The sequence below is a fragment of the Gavialis gangeticus genome, unplaced genomic scaffold (assembly GCF_001723915.1).
Source record: "Gavialis gangeticus isolate Ggan-Ray unplaced genomic scaffold, GavGan_comp1, whole genome shotgun sequence".
Taxonomy (NCBI): domain Eukaryota; kingdom Metazoa; phylum Chordata; order Crocodylia; family Gavialidae; genus Gavialis; species Gavialis gangeticus.
Window position 1 is genome coordinate 13300464 of NW_017728997.1, and position 25059 is coordinate 13325522.

The 25059-nt window shown below is 40.9% G+C and overlaps 1 protein-coding gene across 1 annotated transcript in view; it reads left to right on the top strand.

The window, feature by feature from the left end:
- The window catches only part of SUCLG2 (succinate-CoA ligase GDP-forming beta subunit), a 158445-nt gene that overhangs the window by 120542 nt on the left and 12844 nt on the right, over positions 1–25059 (top strand). The window contains exon 9 of the mRNA XM_019504793.1: positions 20033–20153. Within this exon, the coding sequence (XP_019360338.1) occupies positions 20033–20153 (121 nt within the window). The remainder of the gene's footprint in view (positions 1–20032; positions 20154–25059) is intronic.

Genomic DNA, 25059 nt, shown 5'->3' on the forward strand with positions numbered 1-25059 from the left:
GGAGCTTGAGCCGTCTTTTCTGACCTCATCCAACTGTGGAAAAGGAACGAGGTCCCAAGAAAGATGATAACCTGCAGATTTTTCTTTTGTCCTCTGAAAGTATAAAACACTTCATCTACTTTCACCTGTTTATCTGGTTTTACTCTCAGGTTGAGATAATGACCAAGTTGTTTAGCATTGCACTGGATTTATTTCACAAATGTACTTGGTATTTATTTATAACAACAATTTTCTTTTTGCAGTATATTTCCTAACCATTTAGATTCCTAAAACAAGAAATTGCCTTGGATTTTGTTCATATTCTTAAAATCACTAATACGATATTGCATGATCCTTGCAGAAAATCTTGGTCTACAAGTAGCCTGTTCTTTAAAACATTAGTACTTTAGGGCTTTTGGCATGGTGGTTTGGTAGTTTTTATCATTGATTGTAGGCTTACAGTTTTTCATTTTTCTCCATAGTCATGATGCGTTTCAAGCAGTATGGGAGGTAGTGTTGGTGTTTAACCTGTATTCTGTGTGCTGTTAAAGCCACTTTGAAGATTTGGATACCTAGATCCTATTAAAATGTATGTGGACACAATTCTTATTGGTGGCTTTGGAAGTCTCAGCTATGAGACTATGTCAACAGCGATCCATCCAGCTATACCAGTCTGTCTTGCAGACTTTTACCAGTTTAACTGCCCACCAGGAATGTGATGTGGGGTGACATTTAACTGACACAGCTACAAAAGCCTGTAACATGGGCACAGTTACACTGAGGTAAAACTGGTTGGCCTAGCTTATTTTAGTTGAAGTAGGGTGGCCAGTGGAATAGGCTAGGTTGGCCAAAGAATGACTGTAATAAAAGTAGCGGCAGTGGTGGGAATGTTTTGCTGGTATGGTCAAACTCAGTAACTGAACTGGTAACACCTTGGTGTTGATCTTCCCTGAGAATGCTTGTGTTCGCCACCATTATTGACACTACTACAGTTATTTATATATGGAAAGAAGAATCTTATAAGTGATTTCTGAATAGTTTCTTACAAATACAGTTCACTTATCAGAGACCAGTGATAAAACCTAAGTTGCTGCTGTTTAATACAAGTGTCTAGGAAATAGAAGTTCCCTGGTTGTATTTCTGTAACCATTTCTTTCACCAAATAACCAAGGTCCCTTATTGGGCGTCTCAACACATGCTTTTACACGCACCTAAACTTAATGTGCATTATCTTAATGCACATTAAGGCGATTTAGGTGCATGTCTACATGTGCACACACTAATGCACATTAACATGGGTGTGTGGACTGACTTGAGACTAAAGCTAGTCCCAAGTCAATGGACACGCACTGCGTTAATGCGCATTAGTGAGAGTGAGTCCACACACTTGCTAATGCTATTTAGCTTTTCACCCCTAAATTCGATACCTGCATAAAGCTGGTATCAAATTTAGGCTTGCATAGCCTTAAATCACCATTTTTAAGGTGCATTAAGGACACGTGTGTAGACACAAGCCCTTAATGTGCCTTAAATTGGGCTAATGCGCATTAAATGCCCACATGTAGACATGCCCATCAAGTAGCATAATATAATTCAGAAGGACGTGCTTATCCAGAGTTTTATTGCTTATGAACTTGGTCCAGGATTTAAAAAGCAATCAATTATTTAGACACATGCCCTGTTAATTTGAAAGTGTATGACTCTCCTAGGTTGCCTTGAAAACCTCAACCTTGATTACTGTAATGTTCCTTTATGCTGACTTATCTATGATTGTTTTATGCTCGTTCACTCCCTCTGTTTCTTAATCTAGCATCATAACTTCTTTCCCAGTTCAAATTTGCTGATCATATCACTTTTGGACTGCAGCTAAAGCACTGAACTTTTGGTTTTTATTCCAAGTTGCTTTGACAAGTTCATGAGGAATAGTTGATAAATCACATTGTGTATTTATCTTCTTAAGAAAAATGAATCTTTCCCAGAAACAAAAATGCAGACATTGTAGAGGAAGGGATTCCAAACAAATAAAAAGCAGTGGGCAAGATCTTCTGTTGGTCTAAACCTGCTTCATTCTGACTTTTGGCAGCTGAAAAGCTGGGGAAGTATCTTTATCTTAGTGTCTGTCTTTAAAAGACTGCTAAACCAAATTTGATGATGATTTGCAAATGGCAAGAAATTCAGAAAGCCTCCAAAAGCTCCTTTGTTAAGCCTGTGAATCATCAGTCACACAATAGCATGATCCTTAAGCTTAGCACTCTCATGTGAATATTATTACCAATCATTAATTTTTAATCTGTCAGTTATTCAATTTAAAAAAAATTAAACTTACTTTCCTGTAACCTTCCCAGAGATAAAAATGATCATTCACCTTTCAGATACTCTGTTCACAGTGGAGCATATTAAATGTACGTGGCTAGAAAGACTGGCCACCCCAAAAGATGTATGTTGGGACAAAAAATTTTCACTCAGAGCCAGCTTGTGGCTTGGTACCAGTCCCTGTAGGACACTGAGAAACATGTTCATACCACATTCTGCTTCTGAAGTCCCCAGCGTCAAAGTGGCCTATGCCTAGCATCTGTCCATGCCTGGCTAGAAGAGCTGGCACATTGGAAGGGCAGTCTGAAAGCTGTACCCACTCCTACATCCTTGTGGGACCTGCTCTCATCTCTGCTGCACCCGATGGTACAGATGGCTGCTCTGTGGATTTGGGGAGGGGTGAGGAGCACTTGTAGTTCAAAGTGTTGCCACAGAAGCCAGAGCACTGGTTAACCCTAAAATTCCTTCGCAGTTGCACAGAAATCATAGGGATAGGTCCAGCATGAATTATAGGTGCATTTAGCTGTTCATGCCCAGTTCCAGGGAAAGCAAGGAATATGTCACATGTAAACACAGAGCCTGGGGTTACAAGTCTGTGGCCCAGATCACTAGACAGGGACAGCCTTCTGTTTGGACAGTATTGCTAGGATGGTAATGCTTGCACAAAGGCATCATGATAGTGAATAACAGGGACATAGGACTACAGTGTCACTTATGTATTTTGGGGCAGTATTTTATGGACTTTTTGGTAAAATATCACTAAGCATACATATTGCTAATGTGTAAGAGTTAGCTGATAGCAGTAATTCAAAACCTAATGAGCACAGTAATTTGGGTTTTTGATGACTACAATGTTACTATAAAAAAGAAATTTTAATTATTTGCAGGTTTTAGATGTTTAACAAAGCATATGTGATTCAGTACCCATGACAATGCATTTTAAGACTTTAATTAAAGCTTCTCCAATTTAGAATTCTTTTTCAAAAGTTTCCCCCTATAAATAAAAAATAGTGTGACCTAGATATGAGCTTCTGTATCTTTACCTTCTCCAGTGCACAGGGAATACTTGTCAAAGATGTTTCTCAGGTGACGCAGTATTAATCTCCCAAGTCTGTTTGTATCTGATGAATAACCATTCCTCATCTGTTCATTCTTGTGGGAGATAGCAGCATACAGTATCTACACGCTGTAGATAAACTCAATATTTACTTATCCAAGGTATGTAATCAAATATAGAATGAAGATCATTTGTGGTAAGAGTTGGCCTTTTCCAGGTACAGAATCTAATTATTGGAGGTTTGCCTTGAATTTGTCCCCCTCCCACTGCTACAGCAGAGAAAATAAATAAGGGCTCAGGTAGCCCCCTCATCTCCCTTATAGTTATTCCCTTGCCATAGAATTTGAAAGCACAGTACTTGGACCAGTCCTTCACCCAAAGGAAAATGTGGAGCCCAACAAATAAGAAAGTAGAAAGTAAATGTCCTCAGTGTTACCAAGTTTTGTGATTTTTATCATGTAGCTGACAATACATGGGGTCTGTCTTAAGGCTCCAGCTCCTGAAAACCTGTGACTGTAGGGGAATTTCAGGTTTCATTTAAAATACATTGAGTTTCTAGCCTTTGTGGAGCCAAGAAAACCTTGATGCCTGGACTGAATCTGTCCTGAAGATTTAAAAAGCTAGAAGGAAAATAAAACTAACCCAAATGTTGATATTTTTCTTAATCAGATGATCGTTTAGGCAATCTCTAATATTTCTGTGGCTGAACTTGTAATTTTTTTAATGCTTAATATTTGCCAGTGAGTTTAGAGTCCTGGGATTTGGCCACAGGTCTAGAACCCTGCATCAGCCCATGAAAAATGACTGCAGTGTTTGAGGTGGGAATCATTTTCACAGGCTTATAAATTTAGACAGGCTACACATGCAAAGTACCCTAGTTACTTGAATATAAGACAAGGATTTTTTCTGCAATCAGCATAGGGGAAAAAGCTCCTGGTCTTTCATAATTATACAAGGAAGCTAATGGGAACCTACCACAAGGATGTGCAGCTTATCTGAATAAGATATTTGGTTGTGCCCATTGTGGTCAGTCTGCCTCAGCACTGACTCTTTTTCAAGTCATGGTGAGCCACTATATTGAATTCATTTTTATTTTCTCTTCACTCCCACAGCTGAGCTGTGTCTTTCTTTCCCATTTCCAATGATTCCTTTTTCTTCACCAGCCTTAAATGTCTGGCAAACATCACCAAACCAGGCACCAAACAGAGCCCCAAACAGTTCACCCAGAATCCCTTTGTTCCCCCTTCTCTCAGCCCATTGCATACGGTTAGTGTAACCCCACCTTCCATGAGATAGAGCTGGACCAGTTTGCCCTGAACCTCACCTGCACATAATTTTTTAGAGAATCCTAGGATCTGTGACAAGAACATTCAGTTCCAGTCATGAGTGGGGGTCTAATTAGCGCATGGATCCTTTGGGAAGGGTACCTGGAATACACACACATACTGAGCAGTGCTGAGCTGTGGGGTCACCATGGCTTGAAACACTGTTGACTGTGCTGGGGCCCAGCCCAATGAACTACATGGTAAATCGTGAGGCTGCTGGCTTTGGACTAATATCATGCATAGTTTGTAATATATGTAAGTAGGTACAAAGTTGTTGCTTAAAGGTGTGTTTATGGAGAACCTGTACTAAAGCTTTCAGCAGTTTCAAAAATAGGTGAAACTCAGAAATTCTGGATTAACTAAACTACTATAGGTATGTTTATTTCAAAGCATTGTTTTCAAATTTGCCTCTCATTTCCACGTGCTCAGGGAGAGCAGGGTCTGAGAGTAAGTGAGGGAAGAGAAGAGGCTTCAGGGGGAAGAAGTTGTGGGGGTGGAAACGAGGGGGCTACCTGAGCCCTTATTTATTTTCTCTGCTGTAGCAGTGGGAGGGGGACAAATTCAAGGCAAACCTCCAATAATTAGATTCTGTACCTGGAAAATTATAACAAACATATAATTTTTCCATTTATAGGATTTAATTATTGGGGGTCATCTTATATTCAGGGTTGTCTTGTATTCAAGTAAATACAGTATTGCGGAATAAAAATGGCCAACCAGTTGCAAAGGTGTTCCTTGGAAAATGTGGAACACTTTTTTAGCTGGTGTCTATCAGCTTTAATTTGAACATGTGGCATGTCACACATAGGATGATATGTCTTTGCTGGGTCCTTCAGCATCCCAAGGTACACTGGTTCCTCCCTCAGCTCACCAGCCACCTATCTGGAACAGCAGTCCCGGCTGTGAACATAGCCTTTGGCTGTCAAACACACCCTTCTGAGGTGGTAGGGGGATTCCCCTACCCTCCCCTGTCTCTTCCATGACCCTGGACAAAGTAGAAGAAAACTCTCTGCAGGTGGAGGATTCCCTTACCCTACGCTGGATGGAGGTGGGGGGGAATAATCCCCAAAGGATAGAGTCAGGTGCACAGGATGCCCTTTCCCTGTGAGTAGCACAGACCAGGAGTTCCCATTCTCTCCCTGTGCTGAGCAAAGTGCAGGGAGAGGGGAGGAATTACCAATCCCTATTTTTACTTGGGTATTTGGAATACATCTCCAGATTTGACTTGGTTTTCCCAATTCATGGATGGTACTTCTAGTTTTTCAGTGAAACCATAAACTTGGGTATATGACCCAAGCATATGGCTGTGTATTTTTGGTAAATTTGCTAAATTTTATTAATGTACAAGAATACATGCATTTAGTAAAGCTCATTAACTTGTAAAATTCATCTGATTGACTATCTTTATACTGTACGGAGTGTACCCTCCACTGGTTCTATTTTATCACAGCATTAAGATACTTCAGGCACTGTCTCTTTAGAATATTATTACACTTTTCAAGTGGTTAAAGTCACTCAGCCCTTAACCTTATAACACGACATAAAGCATGATGAAATTGTAAAGAAATGAACTCCTGATCACAGCATATTGCAGAAAGAGTGAGGCGGTTCTCTGCCTTTTGTTCCATGATACTTAAATAATGAATCCTTTCCTTATTTTCTCTCTTTTTTTTTATATAACGGACTATTGTTTAACAAAACAAACAATTTATTTGAGCTTCAGATATATTAAAAATGCCCAATACAGGGCATAGTACAATTGCATAAAGGAATGAAGCTCAAGGTGCAGTGGCAAAGTGCAGTGTGATAGCAAATTAATTTTAACGTGAAACTTTTGACAGCTGTGAAAGACCTGCTTGCAATCAAAATACAATACTGTGTAAATTTTCTCAGGAGGGGAGATTTTGGTGTATGCACTTATGTCGAATAGTAGTTTTAAACAACCAAAGAATACATATTACTTCGGACCTTGAATGCCTGGCCTGCAGTTGCTTGATGGGAGGGTTGTGTGTGTGTGCACGCACGTGCGCATTTCTTACTGCCTAAACCCATGGATTATTCCTAGGATATTGACAGATGAAACAATTATATCTACCACATGCTTCTGATTTAAGCACTTTATATCTAACTCTTACATCTGCACATGTCTGTAGCAAAACCATTGCAATTTTAACCCTATTTTGTTCAGCTAAACTGTGACCATTACAGGATCATACAGACACAGGTAGATCATACCTTAAGAGTGGGCAAGATCTAATCCCTAACTGTTATATTGGCTGATTGGCTCTTGGGTTTCCAGACTGAAAGTTTGTGCTTCCATACCAAAACCGTAGGTCCTTTGTAAATGGTATGAATGAGACAAATTAGATTATGAAGTATTTTCTTTCCCCCAGTCATATTGCAGAGGCTCTCACTAGGAAGCTTCTTCTGCCACATGCTGATTTCAGGTGTGCAGTCATTACATGAAACGTTCAGTGCAGTTCATCCTCAGAGCATTACAAAGAAGCAGCATCCCAGATCAGATACTTTTCCAAGAAGCAATCTGTAGTCTCTGCACTTTTTTCCTCCCATCCTGTGTTCTAATCGGCCCTTTGTGTAATTTAGGTTTTCTACTAGAGAGTTTTCTGTCAGTAAAAGTGGCATCAAGGACTAATGATAACATCAGTGTTGTAACCAATCTGCCAGGACTTAACAAGGGGCATCTTGTAAATAAGTAAAAGCGTCTGAAGTTCTATCTTTGTGAGAGGTTGCTCGCTGAGAAGCAGATGTTGTATTAGAGATTTGCCATTGTCACTCTGCTGCCCATCCAGCAGCATTTAAGAACTTTATAGTCCAGTGAGCATAAATTTCAGTTCCTGTTCCAGAAGCATAGGCAGTTGGCTGTGTAGAAGAAAAGTTTCCTTGAGCTGTTATCAATATGGAGCCTGTGACCAAGAGTCAAGCAGTCCTGGGTTGGTTTGTCTACAGCAGCAGTAGGCAAAATGCAGCCAGCAGGCCAGACGTGGCCCGCCAGGCCATTCTGTCCAGTCTGTGGGGTCCCTAAACAATTGAGAAAATTAATATTTATCTGCCCCAGCTGCCTGTCATGGGGCCCTCAATGGCTTCCCAAAACTCAGTAAGCAGTCCTCTGCCCAAATAATTGGCTGACCCTGGTCTAGAGACACTGTGGGACATAGACACACAGCCAGCTAATTCCTGAATCTCATACTTGGTTATGGCCACAGTGGAAATAAAGGAAAATTCCATCAAGAAGATATTCCAAACCAGTGCTGTTGTGCAGCATACAACAGCAGCATGTGGGGTTTGTATGTGGACTTGTTGTATGCACTAGGCATGCAGTGTATTAAAAACAAGCAGTATTTTTATCAGGGGACAAGGCAATACGCCATGTTTATCGAGCACATAAAAACACTCAAACACCAGATACACATTCTCACACACACACACACACAGTTCTGCAGATATTAAAATGTTACCAGTCCTTAGTTGCTCAAGTCAGCTTAGTGGCCAGCTAAACTGAGCACGAGAGGGGAGCTGGGCTTCTGTCAAACGCGTTCTGATGCTCTGTTGTTGTTGTGCAGAACAGACTCAAACCTTCTTTATTCTCGCCCACCATTTATAGTAGCTGTCTCTCATGCATGTCTATGGTCCTTACTATGTCAGGGTCTTTTTGAGCTATGAAGTTGTTTTTCTCTTTTTATGCTGTGTTGAGATGATTAAACATCCTTGTTGGTTTTTTGGGTGGATTTTTCTTGCTCTGGGTTTTGCAGTCTTCAGCCATTGAAACAGGAGGTTACTGCAATCTTCAGCCTTGTCAAAACAGGAGGTTACTGCAGCCTTTGGCTGTTGAACTATGAACTATCCTATCACATGCATACCACATTCAAACTGAAAAAGAAAAATAAGAGTGGCGTTATACATAGGCTAAGCAGAACAAAATAAAATGGAGTTTAGCTTAGGCTAAGTTCTACAAACGCATAAGTAATATAAAAATAGAATAAATGCAAGTTAGTTAAAAAGCTAAATGATATGACAATAGAATGATTATGAGTGGTTATATGAAAACAACATCAATTTTAACTTGACAGTCTGATCCCATGTATCATCCCAACCCTGCACACCAGTTCAATCTAGTACGTAGAGCCATTTCATACAGCCTCTTCACTGGTCTGGACATTTAGTAGCAGAGGAGCAATGTCAGCATTAAATGCCAGGACTGTAGAAGCCCAATGTACCATCCAGTCTGCAAGCACACTATTCTAGTTCTCCAGCTGTGGGAGGGAGGCAGGAATAGAGAGCATGGTCTTGAGGACTGGCTTAGTGCATGAAATTCAAATGAGCCATGAAGTCTTGATAATTTAAGAGTGATATTGTAGCCATGGTCATCCAGAACTTGGAAGAGGCAAGGATTTCTTAGGGCGATATCTCTTATTAGACCAGCGCTGCGTAACTGAGATAAAGTTAGACAAGCTTTCAAATCCAGGATATTGATGATTGTCTAACTCTATCCTAACTATGCAGTTTGTCCATAAAAGGTATCACCTTAAGAAATCCTTGCATCTTAGATAATAAAGTCTTGGCCAAGTGACTTTGCAAGCATGTGACTTGTGGAATTGTGAAATCCTACACTTCTGGAAATTACTAAGCAGTCCAAAATATCTAATGCAGCCTTACATTACTTAAATCATATGGTGGCTTGTCAGCCTTCTCTTTAACCAGTAGGATCCCCAGCAAAGAAATAGGCCAGCAGTTCCCAAACTGTGGGTCAGGACCCCAAATGGGTTTGCAACATCAGCAGTTGGGGTTGCAGGGGTGGAAGGCTGTGGGTTGGGAGTGAGGGGCCATGTTGCATAAATGGGGCCATAAATGTGGTCTTGCTATGGAAAAGTTTGGGAATCACTGGCATAGACATTTTGTCCAGATATCCTCATATCGTGGTTCATTCAAGAAGAGTTCTAAAGGTGGCAAGATCATTGAGATGCTGAGTGGCTTATTTATTCCTGACTTGAGTGGACCAATCATCCAACTCCAGCCTTCAAGAAAATACATTCTGCTTCTTCCTGTACCATTCAGTCAGTCGTGACCGGCTGGGGAGTCTGAGTGGTGTCCTATGTTTCCACCAAAATTCTTCCCCTGATGAGGCAGAATTATGCAGGCTTAATGAATGTAAAATCCTGATCCATTTTACAATAGTAGAAATCATTTAAAAGTGCCTTAATTCATATTTCTTCACCTGGCTGCCAGCTTTCCTGTTTCCCTTCTTAGATGATTCACCCTATTTAAATTTATCACTTTCAGACTTTGAAAGTTCCTTTCCAAAGAAGCAAAATAACATTCTACATCATTTGTGTAAAGTAAAATGATATGGCTTGGCTTTAAGTAGAAGAAATAACCCTGTTCTTTTCTCCAAGGGGATTTTTATATTTCCTTTCCATATTGAATTGCACTGTCCTCTAGTGGATATCTTGAGCAATTGTTTTCAGGTTGTTATTTGTTTAAATGTGTCATGCCAGTCTGATATGGTATGTTTAATCTTTGTTTGTAAATGGACTACAGATGTGATCTAATAAAAAAAAAATATAGTGGGTTTGAGTAAGATTTCAGTGTTGGATAAGACGAGTTACATTTAAGCTGCAGTCAAAATAGCAAATTTTCAAGGCATTCATAAATGTTCATATCCCAGCTATCAGTGGAAGCAGATAGGTATAGAGCAAATATATAAATGTATGATTCAGCCTTTTATTACACAGAGTTGAGTATTGCAGATAATGGGCTTATCTCGCTTCTGGGGTAAATTCTATAAATCATGAATAAACTGGTGTGCAATCCTGCTGCAGCCATGTCATATGCATCCATCCATCCTATATTTTTCTAATTTTAGATAATTTATGTTCCAGTGGAGTAGTTTTGAATATAGTACAAGAGACCACTAAAACTTCATTGACACTTCATTTTTAATGCTGCTGTAATATTTTAAAATGTTGTCCAATCCATCGTTTTACCCCACAGAATGCTAACTTTTTCAGAGTTCTACCAAAAGTTCTACAAAAAGAGATGCCTTTTGGTAGGGATCACCCAAAATCCGTAATAGGAGATATGTCTAATTTTGAAAAGAAAATGTTTTTTTTTAAATACCTTCCTCCCCGCTTATGACGTGCCAATTGCAGGTCTTAACCAGGAAAAAAAGGACTTGTTTTACTTTGCATTTTTATCATTATACTGTTGGCTTGTGCTTTGCTTCGACTTGTTTTTGCAAAAAATCTAGTGCAATTAGTACATTTGTAGATCTGCATCAATATGTTGTTAATGTACCATGTGCAGAACCAAAGTAAAATACAGATCTATGTTTTACCATTGATTGTTATACAAAGGTTCAGTTGGCTTCACCATTCACATAGGGCATACACAACTCTTGAGTCATAGGTTGTGATCTGTAAGCCCTATCCAATGCTGGCAAAGAAGTAAATTTCCATTTAAACAGGGCTTTTTTAAAGATAGTTTTGTGATTGAGGCATTAGATGTAGGCTTCAGGAGATTAGGTTTCAATTCCAGGCCTGCTACAAGTTATTTGGGAAAGTCCCTATGCCTTTTGTATCTCAGTTTTCCAGTGCTTCCTTTCTCTCACCTTTGTCTTCTCTATGTAGTGCAGTCTCTCATGTTCAAGCTGAAACAACTTTGCTACATTTGAATTTTCCCGTCTTGTCTGCACATACCTTTTAGAACATAACAGCTGCTGAATTCTACCAGTCAGCGACTTGCCATTTGAAACAGCTCCAAATGTACATGTGTCCATATCCTTTGATTTTTCATGATTACTGGTTTTCCTCTAAGATGTCAATAGATAAAACCATTCAAATGAAAGCCAGCTTGAGATCTCCTAAAATTTCCAAATGTAACTGTACCACCTTAAAGCAAGGCAATTTAACAGCATGGGTGTGTTTTTATACTAGGAGCTTGTACCCCAAGCTCCATCTCTTCATTCCTTGCACCAAATATTATGTCTCCTCTCTACCAGGTTTCCTGTTTGCACCGTGGAGGTAATAATGACACTGAACTTTCTCAGATAGGTTTGGTGAAGATTTACTGTTTCCCTTGTTAGAAGTACTCAACAGGCATTAGCTGTTGTAGCAATGCTAGTAATATTACCTTCAAAAAGTTTAATACTTATTCCACCAACACTGATGGAGGGGGCAACAGAAAGGCTTTCCAACCCTGTACAGAACTGGGTACTTCCAAAGAACATTTTACTTCACACATCTCTAAACTATAGCAGTTCTCTGTAGGTGTTTTGTCAACTGTAGTCTCACGATCCATTATGGCTAGAGACCTACTCAAATTGCGATTTCATGATTTTGCATGGAATCACCAGGAAAAAAAAATGCTAAATGTACTAAATTTAATAAAATGCTGGGTCCTTGTGGGAGCTAGGATCTTCTGTGCCTGGCATCCTAGCCTACTGGCACAAATGGGAGCAGCCAAGGTGGTGGCTACTCCTTCCATTGCTGATTGGCTGAGAAGGCTGCCTTTTGTGCAGCACTGCCTCTCCCTGCCAATCAGTGGTGAGGGGCAGGACCATGTGAAGGGCAACTCTCTTCACCAACCAGCAGCACAATGTGGGGTCGCACGAAAGACAGCCCTCTAGACCGATCAGCAGTGAGGAGTGAGGCTGCCGTAATAAGCCTGTAAAAATGGTGGCCAGCTCTGTGATTGGCCTGCAAAATCGCCCATCTGCCATCTTGATTTGGGTAGGTCCCGAATTATGGCAAAGGTTTGCTGTAGCTAAAATGACTAAATACATATACAGGGCCAAAATTCTGGAAAGTGGCCTCTACCTTTCAATGTACATCCCAAATCACAAGTACTGAGCAACCCACAGTTTCAGCTGGTGTTTGTGAGATTCAAGGGATTCAGGCCCTAAGAGTGTGCAGAATCAAACACAAATGTACATTGTGTCATTCAAATTAAATTGATATGCAGATTTTGCTACTCCTGCGTCTCCCAGCCTGACTTGAACACAAAGGTTATTTACACACCCAAAACCAAGTGTTCAGCACATGGTTTTAGAAATGCAAATTTCAAAGCCTGTTTAGCTCACTGAAGTGTTTCACTTGAAGCTCTGTCCCATTTGCATGGGATTTTGTCAGGTTTCCATTTTTTTAAGACTAAAAGGAAAGAGACGATAACATGAACATATGGACCTTTATGCCGATTCTAAGGGCAGCACAACTCTTTGCTGATATAGTGGTCTTTGTACTTGGGCAGACCAGTCTGTGGGTGAGGCTCCTATCTTTGTGATGCTCCTGGGAGCACTGCCCTCTGTCTCCATGTACATGTCACTCCTTTATCCAAATGCAGTAGTCTGGCTGTCCAGAGCAGAACAGGTTCACTAAATATAGCTTTATATATCCTGGGATTACTCCTTCAAGGAAGATTATCGATATTATACCTGTCAGATTAAAAACAAAAAATAAAAGTAGGCGGATGTGCATCATCCACTCTTTAGTTTATTGGTCCCAAATTCTCCAAAAACTGTCACAAATCCAAGTGGCATCCTTGAGAACTTGACTTTGCTTTTATGGGATCCTTCTCTCTTTCTCTTTGAAAAATTCTTGCTGTAAACATGCATACACACTGTTGAACATGCATCTCAGAGGTCCCATGTGTTGCTTACTGCAGCAAGGATCTAGAATACAGTAGGCAGAGAATACGTTCCTGATGCTCATCTGCTCATTCCCATTGTTTCAGCAGCTCCCTTTGAGTTCAGCTTCCCCAGGTTTTGTGCCTCTCAACCACAGACAATCCAGACATGCGTAGAACAAGATTAAAAAAAAAGCATGAGAGATCTAGGCTCTGATCCTGACACACGGCCTTCCTGGGTTAGTTCGGACCAGGGATTAAGCCTTTTTGTAGGCCTCTGATTTCTCCTCCTAACATGCTACTGCAGGGGCTTGATGCTCTCAAGTTAGTAAAAGTCTTTGAGATCCTAGCATGACACAAGCATCTGGCTGGATGCTGCTGGCACTGTCCTTTCAGATGCCTAATTCCACTCTTCTACAGTGTCTGTATCTCTGACATCATAAGTAGGGGCCTACTTAAATCGCGGTTTTGCTATTTTTGCAGAAACCATGAAAAACAGCAATCTCTGCAATCGTTGTGAAAAATGGCACTGGCTGCAACTTCCCAGGAAATCAACCAAAAAAACCAACTTAATAAAAATAAGGCACTGGCTCCCCAGTGCAGCCCAGTCTCGCAGCCTGCCCAGGAGGGGAAGGTGCTGGCTGGCAGAGTGGCATGAAGGGTAGCTGCCAAGATGGCAGGGGCCCCGTTGTGCCTCTCCACCAATCAGTGTTGAGAGGCAGGGCTGCATAGGACAGCCAGCAGTCAAGATGGCAGCCACCCCCTTGTCCCTCTTTCCTCTAGGGCCTCTTCACCAATCATAGAGTCATAGAAAATGAGGGTTGGTAGGGACCTCAGGAGGTCACATCTGGTCCAACCCCCTGCTCCAAGCAGGACCAGCCCCAGCTAGATCAGCACGAACGAATGGGACCTCTCCTCTCCGCCAGTCAGTTCCAAGAGGCGGGACTTTTCCACCAATCAGCACTGAGAGGCAGGGCTACCACGAAATGACCACAAAATCACCTCTTCAGGCCGTGACCAAGCCATGAAAATTGCTTTCTTTCAGTCCCTAATCATAAAGGATCTGACAGAATTCAGCACAAAGATAAAATTGCATTAAAAGAGGCCAGAATACTAAGAAACAAAAATATGTTGACAGTAAAGTCATGGTGTTGCCACCATTGCAAAGTGTTACAGAATCCAAGATGAAGACACCAGAAAGACCCTGCTGGGTTATTGACAGTGACCCATCTGCAAGATCGTCCCTTCTACTAATCCTCCAAGGTTTTACTCCATCTACCATTGCATCCCTTTTGCAATGGAAGGAGGAAGAGTCGATCGATACGTTTAGGTACCTGGAAGTGTAAAGATATTCTGTCAGATCTCAAGCACAGCGAGCTGTAAGCAAGGGCTTTAGCGATGTAGCTTTCAAATGACTGCTGACATAGTTTTCCTGACATTTGCTCTTCAGCTACAATAAGTGGATCAAGCTTTGGAGCAACAGGTTACAGCAAGGTCAGAGAACAATATCAGTTAATTTTAGAATATTGTTTATAGCCAACTGTGGGTCCGGGTGTTTGTGTGTGTATGTGTGACAGACAGACAGATATCTGACGTTCATAATAGCTGGGGAACTATTACAGGAGATTAGTTGTTCCTTCTGTCACATGCCTAGATAACATTAATTTGTCTTCAGTAGAAGTATTTCACACAAAGAATATTAGCAGCTGCTTTGATTTTAGGGATCTGAGTATTGCAGTAATTATCTTCTTGAATTACTTTTCTCTCACACACATGCACGTACACACACACTTCATAAAGAGATGCTTAAAATTATTCACTGCTTACATTAGTAAGATTCATTGTATTCAAGAGAGCTCTTTATTTTAACTTAATATTTTTTGTCAAGCTATCGGAAGTATTCCCTCGCTACTTCTCTAGTTGTATTGTTTTGTCTGTGCATTTCATGTATTGGTCAGGTAGTTCATTCTTCTCCCGAAATCTGCACCTGATACTTCGTTTTCTGTTTGTCAGGAGCAGAGCTTTATCCTGTATTAAATGTCTGGCTCTAACATGCATCATTGTCTGAGTCAACTCTAACTGTAGTTCAGTAAAAATGAAAAGGGAAGAGAAATAGAAACTTGCAAGGTTCAAGTTTTCTGCCCTCTTCCATCTTTGCCATCATATGCAATATTCATATTGTTAGTGAAGAATTCGGAAGGTGCTCAGCAGACTAGAATCCTGCAGCTGTAGACAGCTAGACGGCCTGGTTATAGATTTTATAAATGGGTTTTAGGCAAGCGGAATGCTTTATGGATGCCCCTTCTATTAATTCTTAAGTGTATGAGGACAGAATATTGTGATACATTTTGGGAAGGCCTCAGTCCTTTACAGAGAGGAAGAAACACGTGGGAAGTTCCCTAACAGGCTAATTGATATTGTATAGCTGCACAGACTGAGAGTAACGCAACAGATCCACAGGAGTGGTCACTTTTTTTGGCCATGGATGCTCTTGGTCATTTTAAACGTAATACCCTACTGGGTTTTTTAAGTGATCTCGGCAACTATAGTACAATTATTGCATTTAAAATAGTAGAACTCTTTTTTTTTTTCTTTTTCAAGTCTTAAATATGTAGCCTTCTTGAATGTTTTGTCCTTAAAGTTTAACTAAGAAGGCATTAACTGCATATCATAGTTACATTCTTTAAATACACATTTGACATTGCATACAGCCTGTATAATGTTATATATCTATCTATATATCTATAGGTGTGTGTGTGTGTATATATAGATAGATATATCTATCAATATCTATATAGATAGATATCTATATCTGTAGATATATATATACACACAAATATGTGTGTGTGTATGTATATATCCAGAAGTCTGTGTACGTATGAAAAAATATTATACGAACATGTAATACTGATGTTTTGGGGCATTATTGCACGTCCCAGCAGTGACAAAAGGCTAAGTTGTTTCCTGTAACACCTGAGTGCTGACAGTCTTTTCATCTTCCTTCACTGATGCTTTCCAACATGAATGATTAGGAAAGACGGACTGCATATTGTCTGTACCACTGATAATGATGTTTTCACATTACTGTTAGTTGTTTTTACTTCATTGGAAGGGCAGAAAAGAAGTTAAAGCTATCCTTGGTGGAGACGGCAACTCTACTGTCAGTGTAAAAACAGAGTTAACCTGAGGAGATGTTTTCATCTAGATTTCCCTATTCAAAGTTACTGAGATACAGAATCATCTTACAAGGTGTCATTTTGTATGGAAACATTAACTGTTAGTTATTCAGAGGCTCTTCCAGGTGACTGTTCTTCGTTGCAGGCAGTTTGCATGGCTCTTACTATGCATTTTATGTTCCAAGTGTGTTAATATGCTCTTCTTCCCTTATGCAAGGGTGGTTTCTTTTCCCCACTGCAGTTTCCATGCACATCAAATCTTTAAAATCCCTTCATCCTAGTACAGTATCCAAATACTCAAGTTACTTCAAAAGACCATCGTGTAGAAATACACGATCTAGTCAGGCTGGGGAAGTGAGTATAAACAACGTTCACAAATTCCAGTAGAGTTAAAGCAAATCCCTGCATCATTTGGACTGATCTGTTGGCTTATTTATAAGATTACAATAAAATCCAAGATAGAATTCTCCACCTGATTCAGTTTCTTATTGATTGAATCCTTTTAGACTCCTCTCTAATTTAACAGAGTATTTTTATTAAAGCCAGGCATACAAACATCAATTATCCAAGCTGCATCTAATTTCCTTCAACATACTTTTTTTCTCCTTTAGCTGCCAATGGATTAGAAGACCTGATTAGAATTCAGCTTGAAAACTGAAAAGCAGATCTTTAAATGAGAATGCCTGCATTGGGAATTAAAATATCTGTATTGGGCAGAAAATCCTCTTCCTTATCTTTAATAATGTAAACACACTTGCTTAAGTTGATCTGTCACATGCCTGGCGCAGCGTTCCTAAATTAGGAACATACATTAGAGAAGACAGAGAAGCATCTGTCACATGCTCTGCTGTTACAATGCAAAGTTACAATACCTTCTAATGTCACAGCCCTTTCTAGATATTTGCATAAGTATTTTTCTATCAGAAAGATTAACATGCTTATAGCTTGACAGGCTCTGTTTTTCACCTCTCACCACAAAGGTTGTGTGTACACACAAGCACACGTCTATAAGTAGGTGCACGAGAGAGAAGGAACTTCTAGGCTTTTTGCCTTTGTGGGTTTCTACAAGGGGAAGGATTTGAACAATAGAAACCCAGCGGAAGTAAGTAAAGCATGCTAAACATCATCCAAACACCTGGAAAGAGCTCTAAAAGAAAAGATTGTGAAAGAACAGTATGAGCAAGTGGAAAGGTGCCATTTAAATAGTATTGTTGACACCTGTATCTAAGCTATGTGGAAAAGAGATGAGTGAAGGATGTATACTGACATCATAAGTTCAGTTTTTTCCTTATGACATCTAGTGTATTCTGCATGCGATGTGGAGCTGCATATAATACTGCATGGCTAACTCATAGTTGCTTGTGTGCATACCATACTTAAAAATGCAGTGATTCTTGCCTTATGTATTGAATTATAGCACCTGCCTTCTCAGGAAGGTGTTCTGATGTTGGGATTTTTCAGGAAGGCTATCAGAATTAATTATTAGGTTTATAACATCAGAGATGGGCTTAGTGCTTTAGAAAACACATCGTGGAGACGGGACTGCCCAGAGGCTCTTGGAAAGCTAAACTGGATGACTCCTATGCCAATAATAAGATAAGGAAAGAGGTACGGGGAGATAGTATCCTAGTGGGTCAATAATAGAAGGGTAGGTGAAAGAAGTGGCTTTTTAATGGGAAATTTGAGGGGAGCAAAAGGGGTCTGTTTAAAGCATAGGCAGATGGAGGCTGGTCCAGGTGTATAGGGCAGTGTGATGAAAGGCTGTGGAGCTGAGATTAGCAGAAGGTGACGAGAGGTATTAATGAGCTGGTTCCATTTGCCATCTTAATCTCATTAAAATTATGCTAAGGTTAGCGTTGCCTTGTGCACTATAAATATAGCATATGTGCATAATAAACAATATTTTTGTGATACTACTGAAAGATACTGCTGAAAAAAATCCTGGTAGTAAGGGAAGTACTGTTGTTGCTGCTGCTGTTTCAAGGATGTGACAGATGGCAAAAAAAGTTAATAATGTCAAACCTTTGATCACGCTATATGAGGGGGTCTTCAAGAGGAGGCTGGACAAATATTTGGCTGGGGTGATATGACCCCAGCACCTGTTCCTTCCTGGGGCGGGGGGTCAGACCTGATGATCTGTTTAGGTCCTTTCCGACCCTAAGTACTACGATACTCCTATGAGATTGCAAGGCACAGGAGTTAATTATAACGTTTTGCCAAATGAAACATTTAACCCAGTTCTGTAGGGGTAGGAACATGCACAAATGCAGGAAATTTCGTTGATGATGGCATAAGCAAGGCTTGCATGGACCTGGGGCAGAATTCAGGGATTCTGATTTCCTTCACACCAACTCCTGTCTTGACTCAACACCGCTTGCAGTCGAAGTGGCTGTGGGTGGAGTTGTGCCTGTGTTTGAGCCACACTGCCAAGAGAAACAGCAGACAGCAGGATGCTGGATCTGTCCATGGCCTCTTCTCGTCTCCTCCCAGCCTTTCTGGATGCGGTCTCCCCTCCTTAGTACCAGATTGCAATTATGAGACCTCTTTGCTTTTGATTACATCTTCCTTCCAACACCACAAGGACAGGCCACAGGAATCATGAATAGCAGTGAGGCTGGGAAGGTGAAAACCTCATCCCTGGGTGACTGGTAGAACTTGAAGTATACTGGTGAGAAGGGCACGTCTAATGAATGAATGGGTGATGAGGTATAAAAACCCATTGCCTATTAAGAAGGGCAAATGTTTTCACAAAATGACATTATGTGGAATGATAATCTTGTCAAATTAACATTTATTCATTACAAGCATAATTTTAGATGGCTATTAATATATTGTTATGTACTTTAATAGGTTCTCCCCCTCCCCCCACAGCGCACAGTTGAGTTTTACAGTGTACAATGCAAACTTGTATGTGCTGATGGCTTTGGATGTTAAGATTTTTAAAAAGGGGGAAAGGGCCTAGGGACTATCCCCAAATGTGTTCTGGTTATGCTGTGCAGGATAATTTAATTGTGAACTGGGTGCAAGAATTTCAATTCCTGAAGTTGATGAATAGCTGTTTCCAGTGGGTGTTATCAATTAATCTGTTGTAATGAATTCTCTTCATCACCTACCTTCCCTTGTTAATTATAAAGGATTTTCTTACCTCTATTTATCAAGTCAGGACAAGTATATTACTTTTCTGTCTGTGGTACGTTTAATAGAGCATGTGTGCATACTGTTTCATTAAGAATCCACATGTTCAATTTCATTGCTCAGGAAATTCAGATGAATTGTTTGCTGCAGGATACAGGCACTGCCTGAGAGTTTTACAGCCACGTATGCATGTGCATGCATGGTCACTCACTCATTCACACACACAGAAAGTAGTCTCTTAAAATATTTCCTATCCCATGACGATACTTAAATATCTGAATGATATTGACTTTGGTACATGGTTTGTAAACTATTATAAAATTAATTTTTGTACCCCGTGTTGGCCTTTGTACCACTGGTTTGGGAAGTAGCACCCCAAAAGGTGACTATTTCTGGTTTTCTTTTTGTAGGTTGAAGCAATACTCGTCAACATTTTTGGTGGGATAGTGAACTGTGCTGTTATCGCCAACGGCATTACCAAAGCATGCAGAGAGCTGGAACTGAAGGTACCTTTGGTGGTCAGACTGGAAGGTGAGTAGTAAAGGTTTGTGGCCATGGTATGCTCTCAGTTAAATGGTGCCCCACTTTTATCTGCTTTGCTCTCTCATCTTCATAGGAAGGATGCGCAAACTAGTTTAGACGAACTGGGAATAAACCCCACTCCTCACCCACAGCATGACCTGAAGTTAAACTGATGGTCTCATCCTCCAGTCCTTATTCAGGCAAAACTCTTGAATGAAGGCTGCAGCCTTCCTAAAGCCTCACCCAAGCCAGAGCACCTTTGGTTTCAGAGAGAGGTGGCTTTGGTTGCTCCTGCACTTGGTCCCATAAAAATGCATATCAGCTGATCTTTGGAAAATGCCACTAAGCTTTTCTCTATTTCTAGGTGCTTGTGGTAGGAAAGAAAGGGTTGCTTTCCTTCCTAAAAATAAAAGGGGGGGTCAAAAAAGGAAGGGTCCTGCGTCCACTGCCATAGCTTTCCTCCTAAACGAATGGAAGGAAGAAGCCTTTTCTTTTTGGCATTGTGAGGAAAAACTGTGTTGGTTTCCTACGCCCTTTTTCAAATCAACATAATATTCATATATCCATCACCTTTCTCAGTGGAGAAGCACGTTTGGAAAGAGTTAGCAGCAAGTGTTTTTAAAGACATTTCCCTAAGTAACATCAATATCCATGCTACAGTGATATTTTTTTGTCAGCAAGAACATTAATTTGCCTTAACACAGTTACAGCAACATATAAAAACATGAGAGGCAAGATTACTCTTTTAAGCATCCTACTAAATTCTTCTCTGCCTGTGTCTCTTTGATAGATCAAAGAATGCAAATAGCTTTCCTGTAAGAATATTACCGAGCTTGGTAATTCACAAATTTACGGTGCAGGCTGGTTCATATTGTGTACCAACCATATGGCGTTACAAGGGTGTAGCCATCCTCAATCATTTAACTGTGCTACAAATGAACGTTAATACCATGTTATAGCAAGTTTTAGGGTGTTTTGCAATGATCTGTAGTTTATTCTGTTTGATGAAATTGTTTTTTCTATTTTAATGTCTAGTATAGACTCTAAAGCTACTTCTTTTTATTTGCCACTGTGGCAGCTGCTGGTGCTGACTGCCAGGATTTGAGTGCTTGGGAGACAAAGCAGTTTTGGGGATAGGGGATGGCCAGCTCTGGAATTGGTCTGCCACGTTAGGAGCCTTTGGCCTTCAGGATATGAGAATTCCTTCTGGATTCTGCTTGGAGACAGATGATGATGGAGGGTGTCTTCAGTTAAGTCAGCAGTTGCCAGTAGCTCCTGGTATAGTTGTACTTGAGGTTTATTCCCCTGTAAACAGAACAGCCTGAGACTGGAGTAGACTCAGGCAGACTTCTGTATGGGGGCATGGGACAGGACAAGGAGTGATGGTCTTAAATTTCAGCAAGGGCAATTTTGGGTTCAATATTAGGAAGCACTTTCTTCCCATGAGGGCGATTAAGCACGGAGCAGGCAACCTAGAGAGGCTTTGGAATATCCATCCATGAACACTTTTAAGAGCCAGTTAGACAGACGCTTGACTGGGATGCTTTATAGATTCATAGACATTGGGGCTGGGAGGGACCTCGGAAGATCATCAAGTCCAGCCCCCTGCCCCAGGGGCACGAAGTCAGCAGGGATCATAGTCAGTCCTTGAACAGGAGGTTGGACTAGACGTGACATCCGGAGGTCCCTTCCAGCCCTGCTGTGCTATGATTCTGCCCGGTTAGTTCTCTAAGGTGCCACTTTGCTGTACCTTCTGCATGACTCTGTGACAAATATATTCCTTCTCTGGCCAGTGGCATTGTCCACCACAGAGTGGCTGAAGTTACTCCTGGTCCAGAAAAAGGCAAGGAGGGAGATGGGGAAGGGAAGCATTTCACAAATATTTCTTCACAAATTTTCCACCCCAAAAAATAAACTTGGGAATGTCAGCCAGCTGTAGCAGGAGGTGCTGCAGCCTCAGCACGGCAGAGCAGGTGCATCATCTCTCAGGATCTTTGTGGGGAAAGAGTCCTCCGTTCAGCCTCCCCTGGCTATTCAGATTGGGTATGGAGGTGTGCCCCAAAATGTGCACCAAGAGCCAGACAGTGCATTTCTAACCAGCTGACATCATCACTTTCACCTTGCACCGAGCAACAATGTGAAATGGTTCAGTGGTGAAAAAGCACCATCTGTTTTCATTAAAGGAAGTAGCTTCCTCTCACCCAAAATGTAAGTGCTACGATACAGGGTTTCTAGGGCTTCCCTCTTAATGAGGCATGTCAGCCCCATGGAGCTCTTTTGTCCCAGCAATGTAGCTACATTTCCACATTCCCTGCACCACTATGACTTGCAAACTAAGTGCATGTAACATAAGGGAGACTGCAGACTGTGGCATACCATTGTATAGTTTCTTATGCTGTGCTTTCCACCAGAGTATCAATATCTTCCAGCAGTGCATACGCAACAGGAATGTCTGTAGAAACCATCTATTCTAGCAAGTAGTTGGGGGCAGGATTGCAGAGTGTCAAATCAAGCCACTTGGGCTTTCACCACATGCTAAAACTTTGTCCGGCCACCTAAGGAAGAGCAAACTAACAAAGTAATTTAGGACTGGTGAATCAGAGAGTAAGTTGGGAGAAGATCCGTTCTAGGAAACCTCAGTGCCTGATTGTTATTCTTCATTCAAGTCTTGGTATCAGTTTGGCTGTCTGATATGAGAGCACCATCGGTTTTCTTCACTTAGGATCTGTTGCTGCCTTGGAAGAATTTTTGTAGCGTTTGAAAGCAGGTATTTCACAGATGGTCGTTGCCTTAAAATCCATCCTGAGCACAAAGAAAACCCGTCTTGTCTGCTGGGGATTCAGGGAATTTGTAACTCACCTGTTCCGTGATCCTGTGTCTTGAGATGCTTTTCACTGCCTTTTCCCTGCCCACACTGGGGGAAACTGCAAAGGCAAAATCAGCCCTTTGGGTAAGCGTAAAGCAGCCGGGGGCACTATACTCCAGAACCAGCATAGCACTGAGTACTCTGACTTTCTCCCTCTCTCATCACCATGCAGAGCACTGTGTTGCTCCTGCATTGAAGGGACTCTCCTAAACACCTGTGAAACTCTTTTATATAGCTTCTGTCTGCTACCAAAGTGAACCGTTTAAGAGCAGGTCAGACTCAGCCCAGTTGCGTCTAGGTCCTGCGTCTCGAGGAGTCCTATGCATTGCTCAGTCCACAGGCCTTTCTTGAGCTAAGGACAGATGGACAGCAGTTCCCTGCCCTCCCCTTCCTGTGCATTATTGGTTTTTAAGATTTATGTAATGTTCGTGTGTTGACCAGTGTGTCAGGAAGTTGGAATTGCTGCTGTTTCCTTAGGGGAGGGTGCCCAATATAATACCGTAGTTCTACTTGGCATGATATTTCGCTCAACCACAGCCTTTAATCCCTTCTGTTTCCTAGTTTGACTACTTGAAACCCACCAAACAAAGCCCCTATGATGATTGCAGCCTTCAGACATTGTGCTTAGACAGCGATTGCACAACTCTCCCCTTCCTCTACTTCCTTAATCCTTCAGCTGAGCTAGACTGACTTCATTTTTTAAATCCTCCTCCAGAAGTCAATTCCTTCAGCCCCTTAATCATCTGTGCAGCTCTTCTTTGAACTTCCACTGGTTTATATGAGCCCAAAATGATTTTAAATTAATAACGAACATTATAAATGCAGTAAAGGCCACCCCGAGCATTTTAAACCATTACCGGTCCTCTTTCACATTTCCTAAGAAGAGAGATCGGCACTGGTGGTTTTTTGTACTCTGTTTCATACGTTTTCCCAACAGAAGCTTTGTGATTATTCCCATAAATCTAACAGATTTGTGGCCTGCGCTTTAAGGACCCACATGCAATGTATTACAAATGTCTTGATGAATAAAGTTTTAATCAGTCAAATCTGTCTTGATTTAGCAGGATTTTGTGGACAAATCTTTGTTCTCAGCTGTATAATAATTACAAGCTGTTTTACCAGTGGATAAAGAAAGGATTACTCTCCTCTTTGAAAATGGTAACTTTATAATTACATGTATTTACTTGCCTTATCAGAAAAGAATTCACCAGCTGAGACGCGGGATTATTTTTTGTTTAAAAGGCTCATGGGTGACTGGAGAAAACTACATATTCTGGGGTTTTATCTTTTGCAGGCATAGAGGCCTTCTGTTGGGAACTTGCAGTAGTTGTACTGGGGTTTTTTCCCCTCTTATTTTATCCCCTTTTAATATTACAGTCTGTTTCAGCAGTGTTCTGCATGAGCTAACTTGAAATGTTGGAGTAAAGCCAACATTTGTCTCATTTATGTGGCCAAAAAAATTGAGCGTAGGGGATTGGGGGGGTTGTTTTGTTTTTTTTTGTGGGGGAAAGGCAGGTTGTCTTTAAAGGATTTAACTCTCTCAGATAAAATGGACTTTTCTTCTGTGACTTTCTGGTTCAAAATCTGTAGCATACCACCTCTTCCCCTCAACAAATTAACCTCTTGCAAATGCGTCTATAAAACAAGAGCAGAAGAGGAAAACTCTGCCCTTGTAGGAGGCCCATGCTCAAATGTAGTTAGGACCACATTTTCAAAACTGCCTCTTAAACGTCCATATCTAAAGTCACCCGTCCAAATTCCTAACTGTGCATTTAGTGGCTTTAGCATTTTTGCATGTTCAGTTTCAGATTTTCATGGTCAAAAAAACTTTTAACATACAAGTTGAGTATTTGGCCAGTTCACATATCTGAATGCCACTTTTGGTTCCATTTTTGAGCACAAACTATGTTCTCATTATAGAAATATGCACCTCCAAAAAACCACCCCAGTCACAGAATACCCAAAATGATACGGCTAACAAGGATACACCGTATTACATACATAAATTTAGGAGAGCCCTAATACAAACTCTGTTCAGATGTCCTGGTT